The 15,635-nt window shown below is 42.5% G+C and overlaps 1 protein-coding gene across 1 annotated transcript in view; it reads right to left on the reverse strand.

Annotated features, from left to right (window-relative positions):
• Window positions 1–15,635, reverse strand: part of ARID2 (AT-rich interaction domain 2) — a 128,866-nt gene that overhangs the window by 15,507 nt on the left and 97,724 nt on the right. The window contains exon 16 of the mRNA XM_084748937.1: window positions 14,332–14,480. Coding sequence (XP_084605063.1) covers window positions 14,332–14,480 — 149 coding nt within the window. The remainder of the gene's footprint in view (window positions 1–14,331; window positions 14,481–15,635) is intronic.

A 15,635-nucleotide genomic window follows, 5' to 3' on the forward strand; every position in this document is an offset into this window, starting at 1 on the left:
TAAAATCTATCTATCTATCTATCTATCTATCTATCTATCTATCTATCTATTGGTTTTTCAAGACAGGGTTTCTCTGTGTAGCCTTGGCTATCCTGAACTCACTTTACAGACCAGGCTAGCCTCGAACTCACAGAGATCTGCCTGCCTCTGCCTCCCAAGTGCTGGGATTAAAGGCATGTGCCACCATGCCTGGCCTTGGCTACAGGATTTTTAAAAAGATTTTATTTTTGATCTCATGCGTGCGTGTGTGTGTGTGTGTGTGTGTGTGTGTGTGTGTGTGTGTGTGTGTGTGTGCGCGCGCGGACACGCGCGCACATGCACACATGCACCTGCAGACTCCAGCAGATGGTACTGGATTCTATTTTTATGGCTATTATGTAATTGTGTCTATATTTGAATCGATTAAAACATATTTTTAAAGACCGATTTACTTTTCTGTGTGTGAGCATTTTGCCTGTACATATGCATGTGTGTCCTCTGTGTGCTTGGCGTCTGGGGGAGGGGGTTGGATGCCCTGGGACTGAAGTTACATGTGGTTGAGAGCTGCCATGTGGGTGCCGGAAGCAAACCCAGGTGTTCTGCAATCGCAGCAAATGTTCTAAAATGCGGAGCCATGCTCCTCGGCCCTCTTCTTTGTGCATCACATAAGCAGCATCTTAAATCATCATTCTCCCTGTCCTACTCTGTATCTGCTACTTCTCTCCAGTCCATTCCTTCTTTTCCTTCCTCACAAGTCTCTTTCCTTTTTTATTTGACTACTCTGTCCATCCGAGCCACTCGTGGGCTGTGGCAGCTCAGGATGAAGTTCTATAGTATCTGGGAGTGCAGCTACTTTCCGTCATTCTATGGATGTGAAGGCTTCCAAACCAATATGATAAAAGAAGCTGAATTCTACAAGTACAATACTGGAGGGCGAGCGGGGCAAGGCGGCACATGCTTGTAACCCTAGCGTTCAGAAGGCTGAGGTTCAGAGTAACCAAACTAGGCTACCTGGCAAGTTGCTGTCTCAACATGCCCTTCAGCCCCTCCCCCAGACGAAGAGCTGAATAAGTAGGCAAACATACATGGGTGTTACAGAGTATGCATTTCCTGGGGTACGAAGGGACACCTGATGAGGCTGGGTGCACTCTCCTCACTCTCTGTCTCCAAGGGTCACATAGAAGCACACTGACTTAATGAACCTGAAAACTAAAGAGCTATCAAAGCGAAACAGCAATTTCCTGTGGCCCAGCTCCCAGCAGCACTAACAGCGTGGTGGGCTTCCTCTCAGTGCCCTTCTGTGTAGTTGTGTCTTTGAAACCAAGTAGAATTGCTGTGACTGAACGTTGCGGACAGCTCGCCACTCCTACAATAGTTGAAGCGGCATCTTTTTTCAAATTGTTAAACTATTTCCTTAGCATACCCCACTGCTTTCTGCTGAAAATGGTTAAAACCAGCACATGGGTAGACATGTTCCCTCTGAGAGGCTTACAAGGTGACTGCTCTGAGCAAAAAAAAAAAAAAAAAATCTGAAAATTTTCACTCACTAGAAACCTAGTTTTAATGTTATTTATAAAACTACATGATAAGTGGCCATAAATAAATGGGATCTATAATCATTTGAGCCATTATGTTTGGTGATAGAGAATTCTCTTATATTCTTCTCATCTGCCCAAATTTTGTTTGTTCATTTTTGAGACAGGATGTGGCTAGCCTTGAACTCTCCCAAGTGCTAGGATTAAACACATAAGATGCCATGCCCAGCCTGTTTTGCCAGCTCTTAATTCTGAGATAGTTTCAGATTCCAAACTGCCATGCACTACACTGATACCTAGGTAAGTTACCAGTGATCCTCAAGAGCTCTCATCAGAACTGCTGCAAAGTCAACCTTGGTTATCTCACACAACGCCAGCCTTTGTTTTCTCCTATGTACTATGAATCTGAACACAGATACAACGCCTAAGTTTTATCTTTCTCTACAAATAGGACACATTAGTGACAGAACCTGCTCTGTGCTTCCATATCCAGATTCTGTGGTCACCACCTGCCCTTTCCCTTGGGTCTGAGCCACTGCTCCCGTGCCATCTCTGTAAGTTATAATTACCTTCTTTGCTCCTTCTGTCTTTCCCTTCTTACTTAGCACAATGTTTAAGAACACAGATGCTAGAGCCAGCGAGTACAGAAAGCCCTTGCCATTAAGCCCGATGACCCATGTTTAAGTCCTAGGACCCACATGATGGAAGAAGAAAATAAGACTCCCACAAATTGTTCTCCTGTGGCATGGCAGACATTCAGAGTGGACTTCCCCCCTCCCCCACCAAACCCTAAACAATAGAAGCACACTTTCCTCCTCTAGCTGCCACTCTCAAAGGACAGGAATTACAGTTTACTAATATTTGGCAAAGCAATATAAAATTTAACATTTCATAATTTTTAGTGTATCTGCTACTTTGATCAGTTACTGGCAACTGTCAAGTGTGCACATTCTTTTCACTGACAACACAGGTTGAAACGCCTCACCTTCTGCTCATCATCTAAGCAACTGAGAACAGCTTGGGCAGGCTCCTCTCCAGAGTAGTTTCCCTTTGGTTAAGATTTTTTTTCATCCACAATAGGCTTTTTGGTTCTAGTGAATGTAATTAACATAACACTAGGCTTCCTAATTCCAGCTGCCCTAATAGCCACTTAGAAAAATACTCAAATTAGAAAAACAAAACAAGCAAATAAACAAAAACAAATCCTCCAACAACAAAGTCAAATAACAAAACAAAAGCATTTAAAAACTACCTAAACCAAAACAGCCAGGACCATCTCTGGTGCAAAGATTCAGACCACTACTGTTCTCATGAGAAGCCTGCCCAGAACACATGGGCACAAGCACATTTCCCGTTTTCTCAAGTTCATCCGCCTTTAAAAGCTTGCAGTATATTCAAGAAGGTGTGTGTGTGTGTGTGTGTGTGTGTGTGTGTGTGTGTGCGCGCGCACACACATACACACTTACTTATATTTTAACAAAACCACCAAACTCAGAAGATCAATTTAAAAGGGAACACTGCAATGGTAAGGTATGTATCAAAAGGTTGAAAACAAGTTTAACTTAGATTCATTTGAAGTTTTCTTAGTTCTTGGCAGTTTCTTTTTTCAATGGCCTAAAAGCATCCCATGTCTTAATAGCACTCCTGCTGCAGAACAGACTCCCCCACTTTATTTGCATGAAATATGCATGCAATCTTATGTGGTAAAATTCCAACATAAAACACATATGCATAAATGTGAAAAACCATTTAAGAGTATACATAAACACCTATACCGAACTATTGCTGTAAAACAATTGAACTTTTACCTCAACCCTTGACATCTATTTGTTTTACATATTATCTTATGGCATAAGAAATATCAAAGATATGCATTATTTTTATAACCAGCTGCTAAAAACCAGGCAGTATCAACCACATTGGTAGAGGATTAGCCAGTTTAATATATATATGTAATACATATAATATATACGCACACACACACAATTCTCCAGACGTATGAGAGAGAGATGAACAAGCCTAATTTCACTATTAAAGTTACCAATTTATGAGCTGGAGAGATTGTTTATTGGTTAAAAGGACAAGAGTTTCCATTCCCAGCACCCATGGCAGATGGCTTACAATCACCTACCTTTGGCAGGCACTTGCACTTGGGTGCATATACCCAAATACAGTCTTATACATGGATGGGTAATTAAGCATTCTGTGGAGGTGTTGTTCATCCCTGTGGTTTCCATAGCCTGTCCCAGGTGTTTGTCCTCCTTACATGCATACAGGCAATCTAAGACATGTGTCAGGTGTTTAGTAAAGAGCTGATGGCAAGGATCTGGGGCAGGAAGTGGAAGGCAGAACTTCTAAGATAGGGATGCTGGGAGAAGAGAGCAAAGCGGGAGAGCCAGCAGCAGATACGGAAGGGAACACAGAAGTGGCCACATGGCGGCAGAGGCTGAACAGTCGGGCTAAGCTTAAAAGGTAACTGGGAGGCTGGCCCAGCAAACGGGCTGAGCTTTAAACTATATAAAAGTCTCTGTTGTTATTTAAACCCCTAGCAAGGCCAAGAAAGTCACCCTATACCTAGCAACCCATGAGGGATGCCGTTGTAGGCAGCCTTTGATTTCTTTTTCTCTCTCCCACCAATCTCCACCCTTACTAACTCTAGATAGTAGAGAAAAAAGGATAGAAAGGAAAGAGGGCAAAGGTATCGCTAGATGACTTCTAGCTGGAGCCAGGCATGGTGGCGCACACCTGTAATGCCAGCACTCGGGGAGGCAGAGGCAGGCGGATCTCTGTAAATTTGAGGCTAGCCTGGTCTACAAAGTGAGTCCAGGCCAGCTGAGGCTACATAGAGAAACCCTGTCTCAAAAAACAAACAAAGATGACACCCAGCTGGGTGTGGGAGTTGAGTTCCTTTGGGCGAGTTTGATCTTCGCTGTCAGTGTATCTAATTTCTTGTTTCTTTGCATATACCTCCTTGACAAACCACAACCCACAGCAACAACTGCCAACAACGGGAAGCCGCCTCTACAGAACCTAACATTTACATATCTCAAACTTTCTGCAGCTGGCAAAAACACACCCCTGCTAGAGCATCAGGCCCATCAAAGTCACCTGATGTAAAGCAGCCCTTTACCCTCACACCTTGGATTAAAACATATTTGCAGTAACACTTCTGTGTTTTAAAAAGAAACTCCCTAGCTGAATGTGGTGGCACATGCCTGGAATCCCAGCACTTAGGGAGGCAGAGGCAGGTGGCTCTCTGTGAGTTTGAGGCCAGCCTGGTCTACAGAGTGAGTTTAGGACAGCCAAAGCTACACAGAGAAACTCTGTCTCAAAAAACAAAGAAACCAAAATCCTCCCTACAAAGGCAAATTTCTCTGCAAGTGCTCTAGTGAATTCTAGGTCAATCACAGGTATGTAGTGAAACCTGTGTCAAACAAACATTTACAGATATTAAAACATGCTTTAAAAATGTATAACTGCCACAAAATATTAACAGCAGGTTAAAATAATAGTCCACACCTGAGAAAGTACCACTGGAAGAAGGTGTTTACAATGTAGGTGCTAATTTATTCTTATCATACAGTTCGCATAATTTATGGGTTAAATCTGCGTGCATGCTTTTAAAAAATGGTTTATTTTATTTTTTTGAGATTGTACTATTATGATGCAATTTTGCCTCTTCCTCTTCCCCCTCTAAATCTTCTCTTATCTCCTCCTTCAAAGTCAAGTTCATGGTCTCTTTTTTCATTCATAATTTTTATTTGTCTACATGTTTGTGGATATTTTCTTACTTAGGGTTTCTAGTGCCATGATAAAAGACCATGACCAAGGCAGCTTGGAGCAAAGGGATTAATTTCAGCTTACACTTCCAGGTGCCGGTCCATCACTGAGCAAGTCAGGAGCTGATGCAGAGGCCATGGAAGGGGCTGCTTAGCCTGTTTTCTTATAGAATCTAGGACCACCAGCCCAGGATGACACCACCCACATGGCTGCCCCTCCCCGACACCAATCAATCACTAATTTAAGAAAATGCTCTACAGGCTTGCCTACAGTCTGAACTCATGAAGGCATTTAATCAATTGAGGTTCCTTCCTCCCATAGTCTCCATAAATTCAAACACATTAAAAATTCAGTCCCATCAACATATCCAGTCTCTTTAAAAATCCAAAATATGTTTTAAAAGTTCTAAATCTCTCAACTCTGGGTTTCTGTTTAAAAAAAAAAAAATCAAATTAAGTTAAATATACTCTTAATTCAAGCGAGAAGAACAAGGGCACAGTCACAATCAGATGAAAGCAAACCCAAACCCCAACAGTGCAAACAACTCAATGTCCGGTGTCTGGGATCCACTCCTGATCTTCTGGTTTCCTCCAAAGGGCTTGGGTCAGCTCTCCAGCTCCGCCCTCTGCAGCGCACACAGCTTGTCTGGCTGGCTCCACGCCACGGCTGCTGCTGTCCTTGGTGGTCACCCCAGGGCACTGGCATCTCCAAATGCTGGGGTCTTCTGGGGCAACTGGGCTACACCTTCACCAATAGATTCTCTCCCGGGTGCCAAGCCTCAACTTCTCTGCATGACCCCGTCAGTCCTGGGCCTTCAGCTGAACCTTCACCAAAGGCCTCGCCTGGCCTCTCACAGTGCCAAGACTCAGCTGTTCTCCATGACCCCTTCATACCACCTAGGTGACGCTTACCCTACCGAGTCCGGCTGGCCAGAGTGAGGTAAAACCCGTGAGCTTCTCTGCAACACAGCTTCTGTGTGCTCTCAGGAAACACTTCCCAGAAGATTTCACATCAACAATGTTGGTCTCTTCTTTACCGCCACTAATTTCTCAGGCCCAACTAACCAGCATCAATTGTCCAAGTAAAAAAAAAAGGTTTTACTTTAGTGGTTCTGGTCTCTTGTTCATCACTGCGGGTTTGCCAGCTCCAGCTGACCAGAACCACAGTCTTCACACAGAAGGCCTGGTGGAGTCCTTGCTTCCCTCTGACAGGCACAAGCCGGGCCTCCACCATCTGCACAGCCGGATCTTCCAGGCGCCTACAGAGCATGCCACTGAGATCTCGATGTCAACGACTTTTCTAGCCCGTAGTTCCAAAGTCCTTCCACAATCCTCACAAAATGGTCACGTCTGCCACAGCAATACCCCATTACACTTGTTAGGGTTTCTGTTGCTTTAATAAAAAACACCATGACCAAGGCAACATAGTGAGGAAAGGGTTTATTTCAGCTTACATTTCCAGGTGAGCACCCATCACTGAGGGAGGCCGAATCAAGAAACACCCAGCACACATACACGTATGCATTCCTAAACATAACCAGCTCAGTTCATATAATGTTTCATGTATGTATGTTTTTGGGGCTGACTATTTGGCACTGGATAACCAACTGAGTGCTCGTCTCTGAGAAGAACTGCCGTATTTTTGGGGCCATAAGACACACTCCCCTGCCACTCAAAAGTGTGTGTGTGTGTGTGTGTAGGGGGGGATTAGGGTGTGCTTCTCTGGCCTGATTGCTGATTTTACTGTTTTTCTTGTTTTACTGCTGCAAAAACTGGGTGCATCTTATGGCCAGGTGAGTCTTAACAGTCCAAAAAATACGGTATGACTTCCAACCTCAGCAATCCTTAGTTGAATACAGTAGTTTGTGTGAGGAGGAGGAGGCCCCGCAGGTCTTCATCCTTGTCCACCTCGGCCTGTCTGTTGGTGTCATCACGTTCAGGAGTCACACTGTTGAGATTTTATAGCTGTAGCTCCTGACATTATAAAGAGACATAGCTGGGTGTTGGTGGTGCACACCTTTAATCCCAGCACTCAGGAGGCAGAGGCAGGCGGATTGCTGTGAATTTAAGGCCAGCCTGGTCTACAAAGAGAGGCCAGGACAACCAAGGCTACACAGAGAAACCCTTTCTCGAAAAACCAAAAAAAAAAAAAAAAAAAAAAAAAAAAAAAAAGAGAGACACATCTCACAGCAAACCCCTGGATCTTTCTGCCCCCTCTTCTGCAGTGTTCTCTGAGCCTTAGGTGCAGAGAATTGTGTGCATATTCTTAATGGGAAAAATTAAACATCTAAATCAATCTGAGTAAAATTTAGCATGAATACTAACTTTGTTTCCCAGAAAGATCTAGCACTGAGCACATCACACTGTTCTTGGAAAGCTTCTCACAGCACAGAGTGCCTCTATCTGAGTGTTGCTCAGTACACACCAGCACATGCACAGTCACACCTCACTTTATATTTTAAAATGGGCTTTCAAACATCATTTTCCAGAATCAGAGCTAAGTACCAAAGCTGGGATTTCAAACTAGGAATACAGGCATACACGTCTCACACTAACGACTGATTTTTCTCCCCTAACATACCTTAAATGCGGAGGCATATCACTAGGTATAAACTAAGGCATAGTTTTATATTCAGCGTTTCTGATACTATAACTTCTTTTCATGCGGGCAGCAATTCTGAAGACAATTCTCTGTATTCTATGCATAATTTCCCAAGAAATAAATATTAGTAAATTACAGGCTAGATTACCAAACTAGGAAATGATATTTATAACATTTTAAATATTTGACACTGAAAACTATGTTAACCTCAATCAACTTTATGCTATATGAACAGTTTGATATTTAGTAAATCTCTAAGTAATTGGGCTCAATGTTGTAAGAATGGCATCATGTTAAAAACCAGCCAGGCAGCCAGGCAGTGCACATCACCAGGCAGGCAGTGCACATCACCAGGCAGGCAGTGCACATCACCAGCCAGGCAGTGCACATCACCAGGCAGGCAGCCAGGCAGTGCACATCACCAGCTTCCCAAGCTAGCGCTGCCATAGCAGCTTCGTGTGAGGTCAGTTGTGCCTGTGCTCTAGTCATCAGCGAAGCATCAGCAAAGCGGCCAGGGACCCTCACTTCCACATTCCTAGCCCCAGCCCCCAACTCCATTCTGTATTTGCCCACTTCCTCCTCCTGAGGCTGACTACCAAGGACCAGCCATCCAAATACTTAAGTCCAGCAATCAAAAGCCCTCTTTGGTGCACCTAATTATTGTGCTCACTCAAAGCGTACCCTAGCCCATTCTGACACAGACATAGGCCTTTTCTCTTCCTAAAACTGACACCTGCAAGGTTATTTACTGCTGTTTCTGACTCAGGCAAAAAACAGCCACTTTAACTTGTCCTCCCTGTTTAATAAAATATCTTGGTGAAAACAGGTGTTTGGGTGTGGTTGTGTCTAACCCACCGTGTGGGGGTCTCCTTCAAACACTTTCAAGTGTTGGCAGTGAGTAGCAAAAGACCTACAGGGTTACCTACCCTAGAGAAGTGACCTTCAAATACCCTCTATGGCGACAGAAACCTTCAAGCAAAGCATTAATGAAAACCACTGTGCATAACAAGACATAATTCTTAATGGTCACACTTTCTTTAAAATCACATTATTGAAACATTTTAGTTATGCACTAACAGTCAACACTGCCTAATAGCAATACACAAACAGGAGCAAAGGACTAAGTCACGTGAAGGGAGCAAATGGTGGCATCATTTGGGGGGGGGGCGCGGGGTGGCTTTCAAGACAGGGTTTCTCTGTGTAGCCCATGTTGTCCTGGACTCAGTTTGTAGACCAGGCTGTCCTCAAACTTAGATAGGCCTGCCTCTGCCTCCCAAGTGCTGGGAAATACACACACACACACACACACACACACACACACTCACTCTGAATGAAAAATGTATACACCTAAGCTTGTCAGGCAGAAACAGATGAGAACTATTTAGAGAAGCAGACATATAAAATATCATAGCTGGGCACTTTAACACCAGTAAGCTACAGATCAAACAAGCAAAAATCAATAAACGAAAACAAAGCAAAATAGAAAAAGCAGAACAAAAACTGAAGCAGCCAGCAGCACCAATCATTTGGACCTAATTAACATTTATAGAATATTTCCTCTAATGATATTCTTACCTATCTCCCATGAGACATCGCAAGTTATAATACATTCAGGATCCTAAAATACTCTCCAACGAATGAAAAAGAACAGAAGCACAACGCATATACCATCAGATTCTATGGCTCAGTAGGTAAATGTCCTGAGTTCTGCACCCCAGACCCACATGGAGAGAAGCAGCTCTTGTTGAAGACACCTTCTCGCCTCCACACTCGCTTCACAGCACGTGTACATGTGTGCACACACAAATAAATCAATTTAATAAATTAAAGAGTATAACAGAGGTTATTATATTTCTATGCTCACAAACTGACAAATAATTATCTTTGAAAGACAATCGGCCACAAGTCACAGGAGAAACAGGCCTAAAACTACCAGAGAAATGAGATCAATACTCTGCAAAGCAGAAACAATCAAGACAAGATGGTGTCACTGGTGGATTCTACCTAGCATTAAGAAAGGCATGCCCCCATGAACTACAGTAACGTGTGCACGCAGGATATGCCCACTGCTGCAACACTGGCATGGCTGTCCCAGTAATAACCAATCATTTCTGCTTGAATTTATGCGCTGCCCCACAAGATGGAAGCTATCCTGGTACGACTCTTGGCTGAGCCTGCGGCTAAGCAGGTCATAAGCTCTAGGGAGAAACTACTACCATCGACATAGCGTTTAACTGACTTCTAAATGTCTTATCACACCCACCCATCTCTCAACACTCATCAAAGAAGCTTCTATCTGCAGAAGCTGGGGACTGACATCGAGACTCACAGCTGTCCAGGGCGCACAAAATAAGACGCCGTGGAATGATCAGGTCTAGTTGGGACATCTGTATCACACCCGTTCCTCCTAAGGCTCCGCAAACACTGCAGAAGACGGGGCAAAGAGACTCTAAGAGCCAAAGGTGATGGAAGATGGCAAGGAAACAGTGCCCTCCAGACACCACAGGGCAACTGCACACACGAGCTGACAGTGACTCGGACAGCGTACAGATGCCCCATGCGGACTCAAGCAAGACCAAATCCTAGCATGGAAAGGGGAGGGAAACACAAGTTCCACCTCTAGCTGAGGAGTGCGGGCAACCGATGGCTGGGAGATGCAGAGCCAGTCTTCTTTAAGAATGTTGATTCCAGGAGGGTGGAGAGATGGGTCAGAGCATTACTTGCTCTTTCAGAGGACTGGGGTTTGATTCCCAGCACCCACATAGTGGCTCACAGTCATCTTTACTCCATTTCCAGAGCATCTGATGCTCTCTCTGGCTACTAGGCACACATGTGGTAGATGTCATGCATGCAGGCAAATCACTCATCTGTTAAAAAAAAAAAAAATTAAACAAGAACGTTGTCCCTGATAAGCTGACCACACTCTGGTGGAATGCCACATGTCCAAGAGTATATGGGCAGCACAAACTGAACTTGATGGGGGTGCGGGGGTGAGGGAGGAGGAGACAAAAGTTATGAGTAGGAAAGACGGGCTAAATCTGATAAAAACACTGTATGGAATTCTTAAAACAATTACAAACAAAAACAAAAAAAATAGTACTTCTCTTTAGAGAGACTGAAAATAAAAGGATGGACGTCATACTAAGCAAATGGAAGAGAAAACAAATTGTTATAAACATTCTTACACCTTGCTGACATATGTTGAGATAGTGGGTGACTCAGGTGTGCTACTGAGAGGTGATGCCACACAAATCAATTGCACACTCAAAGTCACTTTTCATACCATAAAAGGATGTGAGTACATTTCAACTAAAAATACTAGGCATTTTACAATAACCAGTGAACTAAATAATTTTGGTTTATAAATATAGTAGAAAATACTATTTTTTAAAAATTTTATTAATTTATTCTTATTACATCTCAATGGTTATCCCATCCCTTGTATCCTCCCAATCTTCCCTCCCTTCCTTCTTCCCCCTATTCCCCTCCCCTATGACTGTGACTGAGGGGGACCTCCTCCCCTGTATATGCTCACAGGGTATCAAGTCTCTTCTTGGTAGCCTGCTATCCTTCCTCTGAGTGCCACCAGGTCTTCCCATCCAGAGGATATGGTCAAAAATGAGGCACCAGAGTACGTACTCTGGAAAATACTATTTTGATAAAATATTATTTAATTCTCTCACTTAACCATTTAGTGGACAATGGCTATGACATATAATTTTTCGTTTGGAACAGAACTTGAATCTGAAGAAATAGCAGCTCTTCTTTTTCCCTGGTGCTCCGCTCCGTCTACTGGGCCTTTTCTCACTCCTGAGGACGGCATGCCGCTCTGACAAAGGCCAACGCCACTCTTCAAGACCCGACTCAAACATGAGGTCTGAAGGGAAACTCTCCCAACACCCACCGTGCGCTAACAGTGCTGTGGCGATCTCTTCACAGCACTTATTTATTAAACTGTAATTTACTCGTTTTGGGCTGTTTCCTTCCAGGGATAGAAGTATCTTAGTACCTGTAGTTTTTACCACATGAACTGTGCACTAAGAAAACATTTGATAAGTATTTGTAGATTCAGTTTTAATTTATTATTAATGAGAATTAAAAAAAAAAAGCCGGGCATGGTGGCGCACACCTTTAATCTCAGCACTGCAGAGGCAGGTGGATTGCTGTGAGTTCGCGCCCAGCTGGGTCTACATAATAAGTCCAGGCAGCCAAGGTTACACAGAGAAACTCTGTCTTGAAAAAAACCAAAACTCAACAAACAAACTAACTAACTAACTAGCCTGGAAAAAAATAACAAGCTTTAAGAAGTATTACTGCATATATCTTATTCAGAAATAACAGTAGCACATCATTAAATTATGTAACATGGAACATATTATCTAGATGGAAAGTGGTGTTCCATATATAGGCTCATTAAATCTTCCCCAATTTTTTGTTGACACAGTCTAAGAACATCATCTAAAGCAGTTACTTTTAAACTTCATTTATCCCCCTGAAATTAAGGACTGAGCCCACAGCCCAAAATGCTTTACCCCTGAGCTAAATCCGCAATCCAACTCTTAAACTTTTAAAAAGTCAACAAACAGCTTTAATAGACTACCTACTGTGTCAGCTGTTTTTAACCACTAGAAAACAGAAAAACAAACCAAATCTGACAACAAATAGAGAGTAGACACTAGCAAACAAAGCATCAGATTACCTACCACACAAGCTAAAACAACAGCACACATGAGTAACTACAGCAGGGCTGGGGGCTTAGCCATCAGCAGTGTCATGCTGAGCACGTGTGAGGCCCGAGCCATCAGTACCACAGCACAAAGACCAGTTTCCATGAGTAAGAGAAACAACTGAAGCGTTTTTCTGGGATCTACATTATGATCAAGTACTACCCATGTACCATGACTCGCAGAAATAGAAAGCAATGCTTACCCTTACTAACATGAAGAATCTTTTTTTTTTTTAATCGAAAAGAAACAAAAAACAAAACAACTGGTCAAGACACACTAAGCTGATACCATGCAGCACTGATACTTTGAGATTTTAAGTTTGATAAGCACAGGCTTTGCATGCTATTAACACTCCTCCGGCTATAAAGAAAGTTCACGGTTATACCAAAACCCTGTATATTAAATTAACCAAATATATTTATCTCTAAAAAATAAAAAATGCTAATAATTTTTTAAGTTATGAAAATGGAATCTCTGTTCCCTAAGAAATGAGAACCACTTTGCTTATCCAAGTAAGGGCCCAAGGCTTAAAGTTCTCACGTGACTCACGACAAAGGGTCTTGGCTCAGCTCTGCTGATGGAAAGAAACCTTGAATTTTACCCAGCATCATAAAGTTTTCCATAAGTCTAGCAACACTTTACTATAGAAGCTTAGCTCTAGCACCTGCTCAGTGTATGCAAAGCCCGGTGTTCTATCCAGACCCAGCATCACAAAAAGAAAAAAGAGAGTTCAGTCCTGGGGCTACAAGATGGCTCACTGTGCAAAGCTCTTACTGCTCACACACAAGGAGATGCCGCTGACCCACATAAAAGCCAGGCGTAGGCCTGCATCTGTGACGTCAGCACTCAGAAGCCAGTAGGAGCCCAGGAGCCCTCTGGCCAGCCAGCTTAAGCCATATGGTCAGTTCCTGGTTCATACCAAGCATCGTGCATATAGCACACGCACACACACTACTCACACACAGTAAGTTCAGGTCTATCTGCTGCTCATATTAGTTACTAAATTGTGAAATGGAATGACTTCAAAAATAATTTCCAATGAAAGACAAAAATTCATTTTCTAAATGATATTGCTTCTAAGTAATTTTAGTAATTACTAAATTAGTAAAAAAAAAAAGTCATTGCTTTTCTAGCAATTTTATAGCTGTCTCTATGTTATCTTAAAAAAACACATAATCAAATTGGGGTTTACTTTTCTTTGATAGATCTCACACTGTAGCATAGGATGACCTCAAACCCACGGCAATCCTACTGCCTCAGGGACCAAGCGCTAGGATTACAGGCACAACTGTTCACACATGTCGCTCTACGGTGCCTCTTCCCCACCTTTCATGCAGCTATGGTTGGCCCGGCCCTTGGCTACGTATGTAGAGCAGGTTGGCACCAAATGCAGAGATCTGCCTGTTTCTGCTCATGAGTGCTGAGATAGAAATTGTACCACTATGCCTGGCTTACAATCAGATTCTTAACTGATTACAAACTAATGCTCAGACACATTCCTTAATGCCACTCAACAGCGAAGTCCTTCCAAGCACTGACACGGACTCTCAGCTGAGGCATGCCTCTTGTTCCATGAAAGTGTAACTTCTCAACATAAAAGACTTTTCATTAAAAGTTATTGGCTTCAGAAAAGGAAATGTTATAAATGATATAAGACATATTTAAATATGGAATCACACTTTTGTATAACAAATAAAACAGCCATTTACTTTTTACAAGACTGCCATAGACACATGAAGTTCTGCCCAGGCTTCCGCACTGGATCCGCATGCTGACTGGATGCACTGAGCGGTGAAGGCTGACAACTGCTGGGCTGGCCCTGCACGGGTACAGCTGGTGAGGGTGGCATAGGAGTGTTCTGCAGAAAAGCACAAATAGAGTTTGTGACAGCACACTGAAACGGCATTTTATAGTCTATAAACTCATTAATAATAGTTACACATTTCCAACATAAAATTTACATTTTGTAATTTTAAGTTAATGATTACATTTAAAGAGATGATTTTTATTTTAAAAAATTTAGTATGCTTCTTTTAAAATCCGGAACCACAGAAGGAAGAGTATACACTGTGCTACCTCTTGACACCTGTGAGGGCTTGGTTCCAAAATTCCCATGGACGTCAAGTTTTGTATACATTTATACCAATGGCAAAGTGCTTGTATAAAAAAAGTGCATGTCTTCCTGTACACTTTAGGTCCTTCCTACATTATATACAATAATGCAGACAATGTAAATGCATGAACACAAATAGCTGCTCCACTGTATTTCTAATTCATGTTCACGAAAGAACAATTTTTTTCTGATATTTTTAACTCAAGTTAATTAAATTCATGAATGTAGAACTGACAAACATGGACAACAGACTATATTACTCAAATTAAGAAATTTAGGAAGCAACTCAATTATAGTTTTAAATGAAAATGAAGCCATATGATTTACTTGTCTCTTGAAGAACAGATCAGCTGCAAAATACTGCTTTAAGAAATTCTTTCCTGTTAGGTTTCATCAGTGTTATAACATGAACCAAAGCAAGCCTCAGGTGAGACTTACTAATGATGAACATGGCCATGTAAGGAGAGTATCAGAAAGAGTTATCTCCAGCTCGTTTGCCCTGGTGCAGTTCTGGGGATCCAAGCCAAGACTTTCCCCATTCTAGCCAAGGACACCAAGACTGACCTCCAACCGTAATCCTTTAGTTTTTTGAGACAGGGCCCTGTTATGTTGCTCAAGCTGGCTGGCCTTCAACTGCCATGCAGCCCCAGACAGCTTGGAACACAATCTTTCTGGTGCCACATTTCAGATGCCTCTATGCCTGGCACAGTTACAGCTTTGATAGTAACACAGCCTAAGGTAGACATACAGACTTCTAAATATAACCTTGGTTATATTCTGTCTCTTTGAAATTCATTAATAAAGTATCCTTAAAATTTTTAGGTCACACATTTTCTTGAAATACCTGAAAAGAAAACATATTAAATTTCTTATAGAAACACTAGCATATCAAGAACTGTT

The sequence above is a fragment of the Acomys minous genome (genome assembly GCF_964271855.1).
Source record: "Acomys minous genome assembly, chromosome: 12".
Taxonomy (NCBI): Eukaryota; Metazoa; Chordata; class Mammalia; order Rodentia; family Muridae; genus Acomys; species Acomys minous.